This window comes from Cololabis saira, chromosome 3 (assembly GCF_033807715.1).
Source record: "Cololabis saira isolate AMF1-May2022 chromosome 3, fColSai1.1, whole genome shotgun sequence".
NCBI lineage: Eukaryota > Metazoa > Chordata > Actinopteri > Beloniformes > Belonidae > Cololabis > Cololabis saira.
The window spans coordinates 19,959,716-19,980,843 of NC_084589.1; the positions used below are offsets into that span (position 1 = coordinate 19,959,716).

The following is a 21,128-nucleotide window of genomic DNA, read 5'->3' on the forward strand; positions in this document are numbered from 1 at the left end:
ATTATATTTCTGTAGAAGATAAATATCTTACCATTCATGTTAGAGGTAAAAATAAATTATTTAATTAAAGGGAGTGAATTTAATAGAAGAACCTGAACAAAGAAAAAGAAAGATAAATGTTGTTTGGGCTGCAAGGTTATTTATTGTAGACTGGATAGGTGAGGGCCAGTACCTCAGAGAGCAAGAAATTTCCCCTCTCCTGTAATAAAAGCCAAGCCTATTAAAATGAGATCCTTTGATGGTTGCCTCTATTCATGAGACATCAGCGTCTCTATTTGGAAACCATTTAACACTGCAAGAATTTCAAGGAAAATTAGGAGCAGAAGGTTGCCAAAGAAAACATCAGCCCTGAAGTGGCTGAACATCTCTGATAAAAGGAAAATCATGATCAAAAGGTACATGGAAAAGTTTAGGGAAAAAAAAAAAAAAAAAATTAGTATCGATATGTATGCTCATAGGTCAAACATTTTCATTAACATTCACGTTTGTCTTTGGTCAGTCTGATAATACACCTAGAGTACTGTTTAAGAGTGAGCTCATCGACTTAGAAGCCGACTGCCACAGCTTATTTCTCTGAACGATCTCGTCTTACCTGCCTGCCTGGAGGAAACAGTTGCTGAAGGTTATTGATTTGGGTTTGAAGCACAGGATCACTGATGCCCAACTTAAGCATAGTGTAACAACAATAGAGATTATGACCAAACAGAAAACAGGGAAAAGATGGCTAATGAAATCTGAGTAAAACAAAAGGAAAGTTTCACATAAAAAGGCACAGCGAGAAAAATAATGCCAATTTTTTAATGTCCCAAGAAAATCTGTGTTTTGCCTTACACTTCTACCAAAAGTTGTTCCATGTTTATTAACGGTATATTTCCTTTTGAGAGAAAGTTAAGTGGTTTTGCTTCAGCGTCAACAATTTACAACCTCAAAGTTGGAGTGGTTTCCAGAATGCAAAACTGGGACTAAAAACTGCATCAGAAATGGAGCAAAGTCTCTTAAAACCTAATGTAGAAGGAACGCAAATTTTCCCCTTCGGCTAATTTGTTTGCATATAAAAACTACGGATGAAATAATTCAAGGAACAACACAAAAATAAGATTTGCAGAGGGTGAGTATCAGGCCAAGACAACACTTTGACTTTGTTGGGTTTTTTTGTTCTTAACTCCTGTTTTATGTTAGCAAATACGTCAACGTTCGCTCTGTTCAAGTGTAATGCAGCCTACACTGACACCATCTGACGACACAAAGCAGTAGCCCTTGTTACTTACTTACAGAAGGAAACCTGAACCTTTGTATCACTGCTGTAGCAATCACATTAACGAGTGTGAATCCACCAAGTGCTCAAAACTGCAAGACAGAGTTTTCATAATAATGGTTGGCAATATAAAGTCAAACTATGATGAACCGCTTCTTCTTTATTCTAAGGATGAGGCAAATCTCAAGAAGACAGGAGTCATCCCTTTCTGAAACAGTATTACTCAAGTAAAGCATTCCTTGCATATCCTTTCATTGCATTGTTGTTCATGTCACATCAAGTGGCAAAAGCATTCATTTCTATACTACCACCACGCTGCCCTTTGTGTTGATCTTTGCGCAGGCTGGCATCTTTTTTGAGGAAAAATAAATGAGCCTGAGTGCAGTTACATTTAAATAGGAAGGATGAAAGACAAAAGGAATGATATAATTTCAACATGTTTCATCAAATCTATCTTTACTCTCCATCTCTGTGCAGGATGTCAAACTAGCTGATGCAATTTTTTTTCATATGTAAATCTTATTTCAACATGTAAGAATTAGAGGAGTGTTGCAACACTGAGTACAAGCTACTATCATTGTATCAGTAAACCAAGCAAAGGAACAAGTTTATGAGACAGAGAGACGAGATGGCTATAAAACACATGGTAGTTGTGTTTAACATCAGTAATGATGAATAATACTGGTGGTGCTAGTGGAGTCAACACTGAGCTGAGGAGGTCATCACTGCACAGATTATGGATCCACAAATCCATCACAGCAGCACCCGCCGGCATAATATCTTGGCTTTCTTTTTGCATGGTGGAAGAAAGCAGACACGCCTCATCCACTTATTAATTCTATGATTGAAATGTCATGAGCTATCCTTCTTAACATCTATAAGTATACTACACTCACTTTAAGAAAACAAATTAACCAAAATGAACTCTGCCACAAAAAAAAAATGAACCAAGCTATGCAAGTACAAAACTGCTGTCAATTCTACATGCTGCTAATGACCTAAACCTTGAAAGAAGCACTCAGTGCTTCAGTTAATTTATGTATGAAGTAAAGAGAGCCCAAATAAGTCTGCTAATAGCCCTGGAGAAACCTGACATAGTCCCTTTAATACAAAGCCAGAGGCTATTGCAGGCCTTGCAGGACTAAGTTATTTCCTGATGGGGATAAAATTACCTTGGTGAAAAGAAGCCAATCTAATTTGGACTTAATAGGTGCAAATGAAATTAATATGCAACTTAATGAAACTAATATTGTGAATCAATTTGAACGCAAAATTTAATTTTCCTGGGTAGTCCCAGGTGAGACACTATGCCCTGCTGTTGTGAGGATCTGCATTAATAAAGCGAGGGGGATAATAAAGAAGGGTTATCTGCCACACCGAGACCAGGTAATCTTCTTTTGGGGGGGAGGGGTTACTTTAAAAATATTAAAGTTAAGATGATCATAGTTTACTGTTCAAAAGAAGAAAAAATAAGTATCTGAAGGTTATAGATCTTATAGATCTATAGAAATAGGTCTTAAAGAAACACCACCAAGGAAACACCGCTTTGGGGCACTCAGGAGACGTACAGGATTTCTAGCAGCGCCTCAACCTGCAACGCTAAGATAATGATCCTTGATTAGCTTCCCATTTACATACATGACTTTCAGTGTTCAAAAGAAAAGGAATTTGGAAAAAGCCAGAGACTAATTTTTTTAAAACACTGATTGAAAATATGAATCAAAGGGGTATATGACATTTTTAGATAAAAACAAACAAAAGAGAAAAAGTGTAGAATTCCAATGTAATTAGTGACCAACTTGTTTTTCTATGAGGAAAACTGTAATTTTGACTAATAAACTAACTTAAAACTCTAATATCTGAGCACATTTACATTTTTGTTTCTAGATTTCTGTTAAATGACATCAATTGAACTGACAATGTTCTCCTTCGTACACAACATCCCTTCCATGAAGGGAGGATTAACCCGAATCGTAATAATGCTGACACTCTCGCAGTGACAGAGGACACAAAACTTCCCCTGTCTGGGTGTGAAGTAGATTATGAGAGTGTGCAGCCGGATTTTGATACAAAGCGTTCAGCAACCTCTCCGTGTGAATCTAAGAACCATGCGTTACGATAAAGAACAATGGACCATGTGTAAATCAATATAACTAGTTTTCTAATACACTTCTTGATTGACAATTTTTACACATGATTATGTCATCCATGAACAAAAATGTGATATGTGTATTATGTTTTGTAATTCAAGGCCACAGATCTGTGAACTGTAAAGAGTTAACAAAAAAAAATACTGTTGTATATTGACTGTGTCATTTGGGATTGCTTTAGCTCAGCAGGAACCTCAAGTACAGGGTACCACCTACAAGGGAAATCCAAAAAATAACAAAAAAACATGAGTGTAATCAAATCAAGCCATGCTACACCATGCAATGGCAATGGGGTATATGGTGTACCCATGCTGTCACATATTTGTTATGGTTATGTACAGGCATGTGATGACAACGGTTCTCCTTCAAGAGTGTCCATAGTAGTTTTATCCTGATACTACACACACACACAACATGTTTGTTTTCTTAATCAAAACCCTGCAAAACTGCACTGGTTTTTACAAAATGTCATCAGTGTTTTGCCTCCACCATTTAAGATTTATTTCTGGTACTTTAATCACTTAATGTGAAGAAGACTTGGACTCTTTCATAAGTCTCATGACACACATTTCTACAGAAACCTGCTGGTGGAAAATTAAAAACTATTTATATGGTGCAGTGAAGCAGTTCTTTATTAACTGCATCAAAACCTTTTAACCTTTTGATTGCCATAACAATTATTTGGGCTTTAAGACTTTCAGGATCTGAGGACATCCAGTGGATGTGGTCAAGTCTGAAGCATGACATCAGCCGTGACATTTTAACAAGAAAACATGAGATAGACAAGTTAAATGATTCCACATGCCCATCCAAAAAAAGACATTTGGCGAGAAACTTGGGATCGAGAAGAAGTTTAGATGAAAAGTACAAATGATGTTGCGCATGTGAGTCCTGTGTCACACAAGGATCTCTCTGTTTGAACAACTGACAAATGTCACCAATGATGTCACCACTACCTCAGAGGAATACAATGAACACAGATTATCTAAAAACAGAACATACAAAGGACACATTCTTTCTCATCTCAGTTTTCTAAATTAATTAGACCATGTCAAATTGACACCAGTTTCTGAATATTTCAAACTAAAGCCAGAATTGATCGTCAGTTAAAGAAGTGTTATTTTCGACTTTTTGGTCAAAAGTTGATTTATTCTGTAAAACATTTGTGTGATCCACTGATCTACTAAAAGGCTTCCATTGTAAAAGGTAAAAACAAGGGGATTTATCTGTAGCCAGTCTAACCCTTTTGAAAAACAACATCTGGGTCAGATACAGACCCCCTGCTGGAGGGATGCTGGCAAGGCTGACATATACACACACACCATAATTTGAATATATCAAAAAGTATATTAGGGGGTATCAAATTAGTGCGTTAATTTCAATTACTCAATTACAGCCATATTTAGTGCGTTATGTCTTTTAATCGCTTAATCTATTGTTTAATCTCTAACTTTACTTTTTCTGTTTGCGAGTTGCCTTTATTTTGAAATCTGTGTCTGTGCTTGACTTGTTGGGGGTGGAAAACTCTGGTCAGTCCCAGCTTGAAGTGGACATTGATTGGCTGTCACCGTGTGTGGGCGTGTTTAGCTACGCTGGTAGACTCCTAGTGTAGCTCGACAGGTGGGGGTGTAGCGGAGAAGTGAAAATGGAGGAGCATGTGCAAGGTTGTCGGCCCAGTGAATGGGGAATTTACATTTCTAAAACGGCCAGACGGCACCATTGATAAAGGTAGAGTGACATGTGTTCTTTGTGGAAAGGACTTTGCTCACCACCGGAGCAGCTCAAGTTAAGCCACATTAACGCAAAGCACCCGGTCGCGAGCACAGCCACAGCTAATGTTAGCAGTAAAGATGTTGCCACAGCAACGCTCTTCCCCAAACTAGACTCGAGGAGAGCACTGTGCGTATGCGATAGAGAGGCTGGCGAATGTTTATGCCAAGTGGATGTAAATGGCTAGGACTGCATCTGTTCAAATCTGTTAAAAAAATAAATAAATGACTTTATAAAGCCACTTTTTTTGTTGTTATACAGTCAGTCCGGAAAGTATTCAGAACGCTTCACTTTTCCCACATTCTTTTATGTTACAGCCCTATTGATAATAGGAATAAATTCATTTTTTTTCTCAGAATTCTACACAAAATACCCCATAATGACAACATGAAAGAAGTTTTGTTATGATTTTTGTAAATTTATAAAAAATAAAAAACTATAAATATCACCTGCATAAGTATTCAGAACGTTTGCCATGAAGCTCAAAATTGAGCTCTGGTTCATTCTGTTTCCACTGATCTCTCTCAAGTTGTTTCTACAGCTTAATCGGAGTCCACCTGTGGTGAATTCAGTTGATTGGACTTGATTTGGAAAGATACACACCTGTCTATATAAGCTCTCACAGTTGGCAGTGCATGTTGCAACACAAACCAAACATGAAGTCAAAAGAATTGTCTTCAGATCTCCGAAACAGGATTTTTTCGAGGCACAAATCTGGGGAAGGGTACAGAAAAATTTCTACTGCTTTGAAGGTCCCAGTGAGCACTGTGGCCTGCATCATCCTTAAATGGAAGAAGTTTGGAACCACCAGGAATCTCCCTAGAGCGGGCCGCCCGCCTAAGCTGAGCAATCGGGGGAGAAGGGCCTTAGTCAGAGAGGTGACCAAGGACCCGACGGTCACTCTGTCAGAACTCCAGCGTTCCTCTGTGGAGAGAGGAGAAACTTCAAGAAGGACAACCATCTCTGCAGCAAATCACCAATCAGGCTTGTATGGTAGAGTGGCCAGGCACAAGCCTCCTTACTAAAAAGCACATGGCAGCCCGACTGGAGTTTGCCAAAAGGCACCTGGAGGACTCTCAGACCATGAGAAAAAAAATCCTCTGGTCTGATGAGACAAAGATTGAACTATTTGGCATGAATTCCACGCGTCGTGTTTGGAGGAGACCAGGCACCGCTCATCACCTGGAGAACACCATCCCTACAGTGAAGCTGTATTTTAATAAATTCACAAAAGTCGCATCAAAACTTCTTTCATGTTGTCATTATGGGGTGTTTTGTGTAGAATTCTGAGAAAAAAAAATGAATTTAATTCTATTATCAATAGGGCTGTAACATAAGAAAATGTGGGAAAAGTCTGAATACTTTCTGGACTGACTGTATATCAGTCTTTTGATCTGCCACAATTATGTAATGAATTCAAAGGATATATATATATATATATATATATATATATATATATATATAAATAAATACATCCATAAATAAATACATTAATGCATATATAAACAAAGTCATTGATAAATAAAGACTAATATTGTGAAGCACAAATTTTAAACAGGAAATGTTTGGGTTGTCTTCTCCTTAGACCACTGCTGCTTTGCTGCATCCAGATTAATCCTTATTTTCTTTTAAACATAAGTTATATTTTAATGGTACGTCACCTTTAAACTTTTACATGGTCACAGGTTTACATGTAAAACGTGTACGTCTGACTTCTGATGAGTGTGATGCATGAGTGTGGCTCTCATGGGTCAGTGCAAACATAGTAATCGCACCAAAACGTTGTACCAAAACCACATCAGGTCTTAGTGTACCCTTCAACGAACTATGATGCAGGCCGTTTGTGGTGTGAAAGCTCTGCAACCTTAATTTGTTCCAACTAAGCAGTGTACTCCACATGTTTGAGATTAAAAAGGCTTTCATAGTCAGCTGGGCAGTGCATTGTGGGTTGTGAAGGAGCACATATACAAATATGGCAAGAGAAAATAACACCAGCAGTTGCGGACAAACAAGTTCCAGATGCAGTTCTGCTTCATTTACAAGCTGTATAGTTTGCCTAGGGTCGTAAAAACAAATATATTGGAAAAAAAAAGCCAAGCACTGGGGTCAAAACACATTGTAGTTCTGTTGCCATGCTTTTCAGCCTTTCACTTCAGGCCAGTTGTCATGGATACATGACGCTTAACCGAGACTGATATTGGCTAATGATAAGACTGGTCATTGTCAAGTGGCTTGTGGTGCAGCGCATGTGATAAAGTGAAAACAACACTTTTAAACATGAACCAAATTCTAAAAACCAATCTATTCTGGTGTGCACATATGAAAACAACCTGGGAGTCTCAAAAACTCCAGCAACAAAAAACATCATTCTGGTTCCCAAAAGGCATAAAAAAAGGAAAAAAGATCCTGAAATCCCCTTACTGTTATTAAGACATTTTATAGTCTTTAATCAAGAGCTTATTATCTCAAATTAAGAACATGCTTCAATGGTTTTATGCTCAGATATTTTACTGTGTTCCCTCAAAAACTCTGCCCCTGTGTATATTTCAGGGACTACTGCATGGGATTTTTAACAGGACTGCTTCACAGAAAAGAAAAAGCTAGTTTTACAAGTGTACAGATAAGCCTGCATGTAAGGGAGAAGGACTGACTAGAGAGCAGGACTTTTTAAAGTGGAACAGTGAATCTGAGAGCAAAAAGCTCAGAGGTGAAGAAGAACATATGTGGACAAAAAAAATCGACTTTCTAAGAGGGGATGTCAAATATTATTCAGCTAAGAAAAGCATTATTAAAGGAAAGCAAGATTCCACAGAAACACTGGAACTACAGTCCTTGAGCACATGCTTGCCACACCAGCTGTCCTCGTAAAGGCAACAAGCTCCCATTGCTGTCACTGCGTCTCTTTGTAAAATTTACAGGCAGGTTTGGTTGATATGAACCTGAAGGCGTAGGTGTTGTACAGAATATAAGTTTGCAACTAAATGGCAATTACTGTTCGATCTCGGGGCGATCGACCAAGGTCCAAATAAATTGATATTTTAACAAGTTTTTTTTTAAAGTCAGTCATTGTACTGAAGTGATAGTGTGAACCCATGTTATTTTAACTTTGAGTATACGAAACGTGTATAAAAAGGACCGTTTATACAAGCAGTGTCTTATCAGACATCTCAGTGTTTCCTCTACATTCATTCAGCAGGGGGGATGTTTTCTCCTTGCACGGCTCCGGAGAGCTGAGGAGCCGCTCAGCGCGACACGGGCAGCCGAGCATTTAGGCTGATTTATGGTTCCGCGTTACACCAACGCAGAGCCTACGGCGTAGTGCGCGTCACCGTATACTCTACGCCGTAGGGTATGGCGTAGGTTCTGCGTCGATTTAACGCGGAACCATAATTCAGGCTTTTCTCTTCCAGAGCTGAGAAAGGTCACCTAGTGTGCTTAAATGTGGCCACATGAAATCAATCACTATCATCAAAACAAAGTCAAACAAGACTTTATGACGTCATATTTCTAACAATAAGTGAAAGTGATGCAAAGTAAAGGAGGAGAGGATGAAACATTGCAGTCCCTACACCTACAATTTAATATAAAGGTGCGCTAAGGGGCCCCTCCTGCTCAGAGCAGCTCATCCTGGTAAAACCTGGTAAGACCGGGTAAAAAACTGTTATGCAAACTTTGTCATATAGTCAACACAGCCTCATCTTGCTGATGTTTACATGTTATTTATTTAATGTTATTGTTTTTATTTATTTTTTACATTTTCAACTGGTTAGAGTTGAAGTTGAAGTAACATTTATTTATTGTTCAGGGATTGTTCTTCAAAAGTTCAGGGATAAAAGCCAATAAATAGGTTTTGAAAGTTACATTTGCTGTCAAGTGGTCATTTGTGTACGCCGTACATTTACGCCGCCGCCGCCACCCCCCCGGGAAGCATGCCCCCACTGCTGAAAAAATTCCTAGAGGAAACACTGCATCTCCCTCCAATTACTGTCATCTTAAGTCCTTACAAGTGGACTGCGAAATGTGGTTCTAACGCCTGGATATTTAATCATAAATATTTAAATACAAATGCAGCTCTTTGGAAAGTAAGGCCATGAACTTTTTTTCTTCTACATCTGCTCACAGTAGTTTACATGACTGTTAGTGAACTTATGCAGCACTATAACAAAGCGGTACATACATTACAAGGAGCATATATTAATTGCCAACTCAAGTAGTTCAAACAAAGGGATTTTGTATTTCTAAAATTAGAAAAAGATTTAAAGACTGTATTCCTAGCATTTAGCTAAAAGGAAATGCAAAAAAAGAAGAAATGACTGCCTATTCATAAAAAAACTCAGTGTCACATTAGTAGCTTACATTAAAATTCAAGCCGCTGATGTATAGACGTGGGAGACATGCGACAGGATGATTGATGGATTATCATCAATAGAGGTCCAGCACAGTGAAATAAGCCCGTCGTATGTAAATGCTAATGTAAGTATACATATATATATATATATATATATATATATATATATATATATATATATATATATATATATATATATATATATATATATATATATATATATATATATGTTTGTAAATTATCTGTTCTAATATACAATATATTTACAATATCCAATCTGGCTTTCTACCAAACTTGATTTGCATACCAATTAGGGCTGGGCGATATGGACCAAAAGTCATATCTCGATATTTTCTAGCTGAATGGCAATACTCGATATATATCGATATTTTTTCTGTGCCATAATTGGTGTTTCCCCCAAAGCATTATAGCATAGCATCTCTGTTAGCTTCATTTTTTTCTGAGGCAAACCCTTAAAAAAACAGTTTTAATACAAAGCCTCGTGCCAAATGTCACACAGGTACCTTTGTTAACAGAGGTCTGCACAATATCAAAATGTATAAAACAAATGAAATAAAAATAAACTGCCTGCATATATAGAATAAAAATGCTTCTTGAATAAAATAAGACAAATATCCCTTTCCTGCATAACAATTAAATTAAAATACACTATTAATACAATGTAGACAGTAACAGGCAGACTTTTTCACTGAGGTTGACAGTTGTGCAAATAACAAAACATTTGTGCAAATCTCAAATAAAACATTCAAGTCAAATTGTCACAAAATAAGCTATATCAAAATCATAAAAAAAAAAATGTAAAAAAAAAAAAAAAAAGTTTTTTTTTTTTTTTTTTTTAAATCGATATAAACGATATTGTCTCGTACCATATCGTGTTTGAAACTTTATCGATATATATTAAAATCTCGATATATCGCCCAGCCCTAATACCAATGTATGACAAAAGTGCATGCAAAACCATACATACAGGACATGTGCAACACATTTTGATGGGACTAACTAACACTGTGGGTGTTTGTTCCTCTGCTTTCGGAATGGAATCAAATGGCAGCTTAAAAAAGGTCAGGCAGCTGCTGGCTTTCTATTACAGTACATTTACATCTGAGTAACAAAGCACTATATGTACATAAACAGCAGATTACACAAGTCCAAATCAAACCATGTAGCCTGATAAAATTACTAGCACAGAGGGGTTCTGCTAAAGCACTTGGGCAAAGAGAGATGGAGAGCAAGCGTATATGCGCACACAGTCAACCATAACAGCAGGGAGGTAGCAGAATTGAACTCAAAGCTGAATATTTCATGAGCTGTGTTCTCTGTTTGTGTGTCTGTGTTTTACCCAGTGTTAATGGAGATGATTTCAATGAGGGGGTTCTTCCTAATCTTGGGCAGGTCCAGTCTTGCTCCTCCAAGTCTCCGACCTCCACCTTTCTTCTGACCCAGCAGACGAACTGAGTGACCTGGAATCAACACACAAATACCACATCACAACAGAATCTTTTTCTAAACTAAAACACACACACTGTGAGTCACTGGAGTCACATGTCCCTCGACCAGACCCAACCTGGAGCCAAGCCTAGGAAAGGGACTCTATGCGAACTGGGCTTTACCCATGGGGTCTGACTGGAATAAGCCTGAACAAGCGACGTGGGTTTGCCCTTCTGTGAGCCCACCACTCACAGGACAGTGAGAGTGGTGGTTCTTGACTTGAATGCGGGCCTGATGAAGTGTCCTATGGGCAGTACCCAAAAGCATTCACGGGCTTCACGTTCTGATCCTCGGCTTCCAAAACTGGCTGTTGATATATGGAATTTCAGTTCTATGGTGGAGAAGGCGCCTGAAATTGTTTGTGAAGTTGACAGGTTGGTATAGTCGGGCTCACTTCAACCCACCATTGGAGTTATGGAACCAATCTCTTCGGTAGAGGCTGGACCTTGTTTCCACTCTGGAGTTTGCCAATGGTAGAGTCATGGGGAGCTGGGGTGGGCTTGGTTATAGACCCTCGGCTCAGGCCCTGAACGTTTTTCCTAGTCAGGGAGAGGGTAGCTTACCTGCTCTTTTCAGTTGGAGAGGAGCTTCTACATGTGGTTTCTGTTCAAACAGCAGTCTGGAATACCCAGCCTTCTTGGAGTCCCTGGCAGATATGCTGGAAAATGCTTGTAAAGGGGACTCCATTTGGGGATTTTAATGCTCATGTTCAAACATAAGTGTGATGAGTGCATGGGGCATAGGGCTGGGCAATTTTGGACAAAAATAAAATTCCGATTTTTTTCTCTGAAAAAACGATTTTCGATTTCGATTTTTTTGGTAAAACTACAAGAGACAATGGAATAAATTGTTTCAAATATTTTATCTTTATTTAAAAAAAAAAAATAGCAAACAAATTTCCCTATTGGGAATGAAGTGCAATTGAAAGATACTGTAAATCCTCCTTGAGTTTAGTAAAGTGACAACATTTACAATTTTCTTGACCAAACAAAGATGACCCGACGAGCTGTCTGTAATGCAGCCAGCTGCAAAAAAGGAAAATCGATTTTCCGATTTTCCTTTTTTTAACATCGTCTTGATTAATAAATCCGATTCAGATTTAAAATCGATTAATCGCACAGCCCTAATGGGGCACCAGGGCACCCTGGGTCAGGTTGTAGTTCAACAATCAATTTTATCACTGGATTTGTTATGTATACCAAAAATGATATATGTTTTTTTTTTTTGTATGGCACCGACGAATTGCACCTGTACTAGGAATTGAAAAGGACCAATAAACTAAACTAATGTAGAGAAGAGGTAATGGAGAGGAGAGTCAGATTGATCGTTGAACCTCAGATTCAGGAGGACCAGTATGGGTTCCACCCTGAGCGTGTAACTGTGGATTGTATCCCTCGGGGTACTTTGTGGAGGGTGCTGCAAGAGGATGAAGTACTGGGTTTGCTGCTGTGAGCTATTCAGTCGCTGAGAGGGATCCATGCAGCATGTCCAGAAATACACACTGTATTAGTCTGTTGTGGTGAAGGCAGACCTGCGCCAATAGGCAAAGACTTCTATTCACCAGTTGATCTACACTCCTTTCTTCACTTATGTTCACAAACTGTGTGTAGTGACCAAAAGATTAAGATCACAGTTACATGCAACTGAATGTGTATCATCCGTTGGGTGGATTAACTTTTCCTTAGAGATGGTGGAAATATCAGTCATCCAGGAAGGATTCGGGGTAGAATCGTTGCTCCTCCACATTGAGAGGGGCCAACTGAGGTGGTTTGGGCACCTGGTGAGAATGCCCCCTGGACTCCTTCCTCTGGAGGTCTTTGAGGTATGTCAAACTGAGAAGAGGCCCCAGGGCAAACCCAGGACACGCTTGAGAGATTATATTTCCCAGCTGGCCTGGGAAACCACAGTGCTGCCCTGGTGGGAGGTGGCCAAGGAGAGGAAGGTCTGTGTCTCTCTGCTTCAGCTGCTGCCCCCCGGCCCGATCCCGGATAAGTCGAAGTCAATGGATGGAAGGGCCCTTTTGATGGTCCAATAAATCCGTCTTGAATCAAAACATTTCAATGTTTATGCAAAAAAGACAAGGCCCCAGAATTGTAGAAAACCGTGCTACTGACACAATTTACTAAGGACACAAGTCAAACAGAGTTATCAAAATAACTCACAAATTTGAAATGTGGGCACCAACAAGCATATGTGAATTACATTGATTTTAAATATAATCACCACAGGTGAAGAAAAGGAAGATGGCTACCTTTAAACTTGATATTTTATAAAATAGTCACAGTACGAACTTTGTGCATATCATGTGTCACATAAATAAATAATAATCCAGGGCTGAGTCTAATAACTAATGATGTCCAGCTTTTTGTCATCCATCCTAATCACCCAGTAGGTTATCAGCTGGAATTATTTAAGATGGAGGCACTGAGGGATGGAATTGTCTTCCTGTTTTCATCCGCTTTTGGAGGGTCTCCTGGGAGGGTGGGATCAGGGTGGGAAGCATAGTTATCAATTGGTAGATAAAAATGACAATCTGCCCTAGAGGATCACAAAAGAGCCAATCAGCGAGGCGTGACTGGTTGTAATATCCCAGTACAAGCAAGGAAATGAAAGAAAGAAAAAACTTTCCTTGTGGAAAACAGCTGAGATCTTGAGCACATCTGGTCAAGCTTTCCTCTGCACATGTCTCATCATAAAACAAGGAACCGAATGATACCTACTCAAACATTTACACCTCTGCAACTGCTCCATCTGCTGATTAAATATTTGCTCATTTTATTTATCCATTAACCACTGATGCAATATAACTACAATCATAACCAAATTATCTCGTGTTACTGAGTTAAAGTTCCATCATGTATCATTTAGAAGAATATATAAACTATTATCAACAATAAGCCAGAAGAAATACCCTTAATATATTCAACATAATACATAAATAATGTTTCATATACTAACAAACAGTACAACAATACATTTGACAAATACTGCTAAATTCAGGTGTTTTTTTTACCCTTTAGAACCACTGAGGGTACCAATAGAAACTTAAATGTTTACAGGTCCTTTGTTCAACCACAATTTGTAAGACATGCAACATTAATAAGGCTTACATTAATGTAGCTATTGATTTGTGATCAGCTTCTATATTTTATTGACCACAGTAAACATTTGCTTTGGTTGACAAAGCACAAGTACCAAATATGTCATTTGAAGCAAAGACTTGTCAGGGGAACGCAATCACGGTATATCGGGGTAGATTTCCAACATTTTCCTACACATTATGAGCAGGTCTATTCTGATAGAATTTGAAAATTGTTATTCCATATTTTACACCCCCCCCCTGAAAAAAAAAACAAATTTAACAAATAAATGAATAAATAAAAAATGAGCAGACCCTGTCAATGTGACCACAGATCAAGACTCAAGAAATAATCTCATTGCCATCACAGAGTTGCTCCAGGAAAGGCACCAAAAGTCAAATTCAATTTCAGAGCCTGAAGTCTATCATGGAGAAGCAGGGAATAAAATAGCCAACAAGAGGTCCTGAATAAAAGCAGTACAAGCTTCCCTATTTGTCATCTAAATTACGGAGTTAAGAATGGTCAGCACTAATGAACAACCTCACATAGATACAGACACAACATCCTGTGTACCAGGTTTTCTTCTTAGGTATTGCTCTTTCTCAGATTTTCTCCAGCAGTTTTTTAAGTCTCTTTTCTCTGCAAAGCAATAACTCATTGTATGCACTCATAACAATCATAACATTTAAGCATAATAGCGGAAAGGTGGGCATGAGGAATGAAAGATGGATGGAGAGCTGAATGGAAGGATGGATAAATGACAATTCACCCAGAAGAGCCAGATGGATGCGTCTCTGAGACAGCCAGAAAACAAAGAGGTGACCTGTCACCCTGTGTCTGATGTCACATCAGTAGATGGGCTTGTTGTGCTCTCTAGCTCAATCGTAAAGCAGTCAGCAAAATTTGGAGGGGAAGGGATATGTTGGGGTAGAGGTGGCGTAAATATAATTGAGTGGTGTTTATTCCCTTTTTACATAGTTTGAAATCAGTGGGACTGTTATGGAAAAGTCAGTTTATCCTCTTTAGTCAAATCACTCTTGGTGGGTAATAGCTCACAATGTACAGTATATTTCACAAATTCAGTAATAAGAACATAATTGTAGCCATCTATCATCTATCAGAACCGTGAAAAAAGCACATACCGTGTTTTCCGCACTATAAAAAGGCATACTTAAAATCCTTAACTTTTCTACTAAAACGGCAGTGCGCCTTATAATTAGGTGAGCCTTATGTATGAATTTTGTTTTTCTTAGTGACCTTGAAACAATTTTATGTGGTACACTGCGCTCAAAAATCTGTCAAAATGTTTTAGTCCAATTTTGGTAGCGACAAAGCTGCTCCGCTTGATTGATGGTCGGACCATTTCCAGCTGACACATTAAAGTCGGTACTTGGATGGATACTAAGGGTGGGTTAAAAATATCGATATTTTATCGATATACATGTGTAGGAACGATTATCGATACATAAATCCAAGTATCGATTTTAAAAAAAATTGTTTAATTTTTTTTTATTTATTTATTTTTTTTATCATCTAGTGCTCCTTCCTAAGTCAGACGTGGGCATTGCTATCCTCTACCAACCCGGGGAGGCCCTGCACTGAGCCAGACAGGGTGGGGCTTCTCTGGCCGGAGGTAGCGCGTGGAAGGATCACGTTATTCCATTATTGTAACTAGAATATCAATATCGTATCGAATCATATCGGAAATCATATCGTCTTGGGACCTGGTGTATCGGAATCGTATCATATCGGGAGGTCAGTGATGATACCCAGCTCTAATGGATATGGGTTGCAACGTCAGACAACGTTAGATAACTAATCATCCAACTTCTAGTCAATGTTACCTTACTGTAATTAGACTTCAAGCCAACATTAGGTTTTTAGCGTAAAGCCAATTTTCAAATCTATATCATAATCAAATCCTAATTAAATACAACGTTATTCCAGCGCTGTCAGAGTACCATTACTGGACAGAGAACAGTACTAGTACGACGCTTACCTCTGCAACTTTTTATTTGTGGATTTGTGGAAGACGAATGATTTAAAATGAGTGTATTTTTCTGCATTAGTTACAACTGAACAATATTCTTTTTTATATATTTTTATCGCAATTCTTTTCCCATTTTTATCACTCAGTGCTCCTACCTAAGTCAGTCCTGGGTATTGCTCCCTCTACTTTTGCGGGGTAACTCACATTAGCTACCCAAGGGAACACGGGGAGAACAGAAAGGCCATTTCACCAACCCAGGGTGTGGGTGCTGAAGTCCTGGGGGAACTCAACACATACTCAGCACCCACAGCTTCCTCGGTGGGACGCTGCGGGTGCTGAGACGGCTGCACAAGACAGCTGCACTATCAGCTGTGCCACCGTGCAATTGAACGATATTCTGAGTTATTGTGAATGAGTCAAGTTCGGCTGTTCTGTTTCGCATTATATATGTTTTATCATGCGTCTTATAATGCGCCTAATGGTCCGCAAAATACGGTACTCATTAAAAAACCCACGACAACTTGATGCTTGACAAGAAAGAACTCCACACTGCTTCTTTATGTCAATTCCTTGGAATATCTAAGAATGACTTGAAATACATTTGAAGGTGTTAACTGTATCTTGACACATGCTTGTCATTTCTATGCTCTCCAGCCTTATCCTTCTACTTCTGTTTCATTTTTTTCAGCATTAATCCAGATAAACCGTTTGTTTGTCCACACAAAATCAGGATCATGAGGTTATGTGGGATTCATACATCCTCTGATCTTTATCTAAAAACATATATTAGCCTATCTATCTAACCTTGTATGCTTCCTGTTTCTATGTGACTCACATACACACCAAGTCTTTAAAGGATAAAAGAATTTGAAGTGAAAAGATGTATTCCAAGTCTATCCTCTCAGTGAGAGGAGAATCAATATTAGGAACCAAATAAAAAAAACAAAGTTAAAAAACAGTCCTATATATTGGATATTTAAAAATTACAAAAGAGTATTTTTTGCTTTTCTAAAGAAAATTAGCTTCTGAAACAGTGAGAAATAAATAAATTGAATAAGTAAGTTTTACACCCAGCAAATCACTTACATTGTAAAAAGGTAAGCAACACAAGACTGAGCAGCAGTAATTGTAACATGTGCAACTGTATAAATTGAGTTCACACCCCCTAAGCAAACTCAAAGTAATGTTGAAGGATAACAAACCTTCTCATTTACAACAGGTAATAACTTAAGGTTTATGTTACTGGATGCAGCATAATTAAAAGCAGTTTTGCAGCAGTCAGGCTTTTGTACAGACTGACAGATGTAAAGCTCTTCATAAACCAGAATCTAAACAGAATAGACAGTATTACAGCTCGAGAACCAAGTTCATAAAAGCATACTCTGTACTCTTGTCATGTGGAAAACAGACCTGCAAGCAATTTTGGAGCTGCAAAGACCTGCGACTATTAGCAGTTCATTGAAGTAAGTATTTTAGTAGCCATTATGAAAGGCAAATCCCACAGCTTGAAGGTTTATGCCCAGGCCTGCGAGACAAAATAACAGCCCTCAGTTTATACGAGGTCATAAAGAACTGTAATGATACTTGGGAAATTGGTTTCTGGGGAGGGGGCAATGGTGAGAGAAGGAGGGAGCAGGGCAGTAAGGAGGTAGAGGGGGCAAAAGAGCAGGGAAGAGATCATAAGATGTTCAAAAATAGTGAAAGAAAACAAATGTGTCTATATTATAGCGCAGAAGGGTTGAAAAGTCACAGTGTGTACAAGTGAATGTGCGTATGAGAATTGGCAGGCAATTTAAAGTTGATGGCGCATTGTAAAATTAAGACAGAGTTCAGCTGTCCTTCATTAAAATGAAGCCTGCAGTGCAAACTCGTTACTCATACACTTTCAGAAGCAGTGTAAACTCAATCTGTTCTTTATTAGAGAACAGCTGGGGATGTATGACAGCTTGACTGGACACTCTCTCCGTAAACTCTCTCTGACCTTCATTAAACAGTTAAGTGCAGTGACTAACAGCTTAAATGCATGAACTAATCACTGCCATGTGAGTCTGTCAGTGAGCTTCACAGGCAGAGATCACCTATCAAGCACCTCAGACAACAAGAGAGAACGGATGCAAAAGCAGCTCAATGAGTTTGATATCTTAAATACTAATGTGTGTCTTCATACCGTTAACCTTCAACAAATAAAACATGTTTTATGTGACCTTTGTTCAGTAAAAAACTAATTAATATAAATCTAGTCGCTCTGCTCTGTCAAATTTTAATCACAAAGCATCTGTTTTCATTAATATGCCATGGACAGTTTTATTATGGATACCAATTTTAAAAAGAATATTAAAAATGTCTCGATATTGTTAAATAACAAAGCGATTAAATGCATTTCTAGAATGGTGTGATATCTTCTATTGACATTCAAATCCATCTTAGCTTTTGTATTCTACTAATTAGTGCTGCTTTGATGAAGAAAATTCATATGAAGCTGAAACTCCTAAACTTTATTTTTTATTCAGTGAGAGGATTTTCATTTATTCATTCATTCATGCCTTAATCAATGCTTTGCACCTCGCCCACCCACACACACAGGTTCTTAGTCGTACATGCTGAAATACCTTTAACAGCCTCGTCCACTACTTCCACGACGCGATCAATCTGTTGGACCTGAAATACAGACAGAGACACATGGGAAAAGCTTATTGATGCTGGCGAGTCCACACAGCCAAGCACATAATATTGACAATCCACACACACAAAATTATACAGGCTGGGCATGTAAATATCCACAAAGGCAACATGCAATAAGTATAAAAACAAACAAGTGCCAAACAAGATGCAATGACCACCAACTTTCTCCAGTCAGGATTAAGAAATATGGATTTTTGTAAATGCCACTAAGTGTGTTTTTACACAAGTGCAACACCATGTTTGGTAGCTATCGACAAGAGTATTGAGACTGCAGAAAGGACAAAGAACAGGTCAAAGAAAAACAGGAATATAGATTGGAATGCAAAGAACCACATGTGATAATGTAGAATCATATCATTATAATCACATTATCTACTCAGATTAGACTATCAAAGAATAACTCAAAGAACTGTATTATACCAGGGATTTCTGACCAAAATGTAAGCTGAGGTAGTGGACAAATAAAGCTAATAGCCTGCATTTCCTACAGCAGGAAAAGTAACATCCATACACTGCTGGCCTAAGTTACCAATCATGCTGTCTTCAACCACTGACTGTCAAAGCCACTTATTCTGTATTTTTTGTAATATACAGAAATATAAAAAAAATAATAAAAGCATGCAGCCTAGATTGGCTTTAATGCACTAACATTCCTTAGCCTTGCTTCACCTTGACTCTAATCATCACTCATGACATCTTGTGACTGTTTCACACTCGTATTCCTGATAAATTGTGTTGGTTTTTTGGGGGGGGGTTTGTTGGTTTTTTTAAATACAACAACATTCTTTCATAGTTGATTAATTATTTCTGTTCCCTGCACTATTTCACCTTTTGCCACCATTTTCTTCCTGGTGAACTCATTTTGTAAGGAGGTTTAATTGTAGACCCGTCTGTACTGGACACAGACGAGATGTTACGTAAATCCAGGGAAACAACAATAGGATATATTTGCATGTCTGTAAACTGGATTAGGCCACATTTATCCCTTTCCAGGGGTATCAAAGTGAAGAGCCACAAAGTCAGGCTACCGTCATCAGCCTAAACTTTGTTCCTGCAGTGAAAAGCCACAATTGTGGTTACAAATGTTAAGTATTCCGAGTTCATACTGTTTTCCATGCATCAAAAAGAAAAAAAAAAAACTCTTATCAGAAGGCCGAGGCAGCATGAAATTTTGCCAAGGCAACCATCTCACATTTCTATGCAGGTAAAAAAGTTATCATGGACGGAAGAAACAAACTGCAAAAGCTCCAATATTCCACAAATCAATATAAAGAAAATAAGTAAATCCGATTTGCCACCATTTAAATACAATCAGGCTGTAAAAGAGTTCAGAAAATTTCAAACAATCATTTTATAAATTACTGTTTCGGGAGAATAATAAGAGGGAAAAAGGGAATGAATTAAAGAGATGTAGGAGGCATGTAAAGGGGGAAGATATTTTTTTTTTCTTAAGTATTATCTCCTGTCGTTCCTCCCAGCACCTCTGTTGAGATATATACGCTCTGGATCTTGCCATTAGCTCTCCGTACTTCCAGGTCCATTAAGCAGTGAAGCCTTCATTCAAAAAAATTTTTTTTTTAAATCCCATGGATGCACACTGAGCTTTGCAAGCACCAGTTGCATGCGTGTTAACACTGAAATAAAACCCATTTACTTATAATAGCCAAGCAATCTGGACTCATTCAGAGTTGCTCTGAATGAGTGTGTGTCTCCCTCTGTGTGTGTGAGGTGGGGGTCCCTGCTTACTTTAAGAGTCTGGTAGTGCATACATTTTTGCAAACTAATCCAGATTTCATTTTATTTATTTATTGGTTAAGTATAGATGATTTAAGTAGGTAATTAGTGTCTTACTGCAACAGACTACTACCCAGAGGGATGAATTTCCACTTTTTAGAACAATCAGTTCAAATCTCTTAAATTGCATAGCAGTTTGAGCAAATGCCGTATTAAATATATTTACACTGCATCACTGTTGCACCAGGCAGTTATTTACTTTGCCACTTTGTTTTCTTTATCACAGAATGCAACATCATGTCACGAAATGAACCAGTTTGTGTAGATACCTTGTAAGTCTCTAGTGCAAAAGTGACTGTGTAAATTTGCTAGAAGCACTACAACATTTATGAGGTTTAAGTAGGTTTAGATGATGAAAGTTGGCTCCTCTATGACCCTCCCTCTTAGTAGCTGTTGGCCTAGCTATCCAGCATAATTTCCCCTCAATTCACAACACAGAGAGCTGTAGTAGGGCACCGACTTCCCCCAACTACCTCTCATCACCACAAACAGATTCAAAAATAAAAAGGAAATTAAATTGATGTTTTTCTCACTCAAGTTCTAATTTTAA

General features: G+C 38.3%; 1 protein-coding gene across 1 annotated transcript in view; it reads right to left on the reverse strand.

Moving 5' to 3' along the window:
- The window catches only part of cdkal1 (CDK5 regulatory subunit associated protein 1-like 1), a 245,557-nt gene that overhangs the window by 143,432 nt on the left and 80,997 nt on the right, over positions 1-21,128 (reverse strand). The window contains exons 6-7 of the mRNA XM_061718279.1: positions 18,712-18,760; positions 10,884-11,004 (exon numbers count right to left, since the gene is read on the reverse strand). Coding sequence (XP_061574263.1) covers positions 10,884-11,004; positions 18,712-18,760 — 170 coding nt within the window. The remainder of the gene's footprint in view (positions 1-10,883; positions 11,005-18,711; positions 18,761-21,128) is intronic.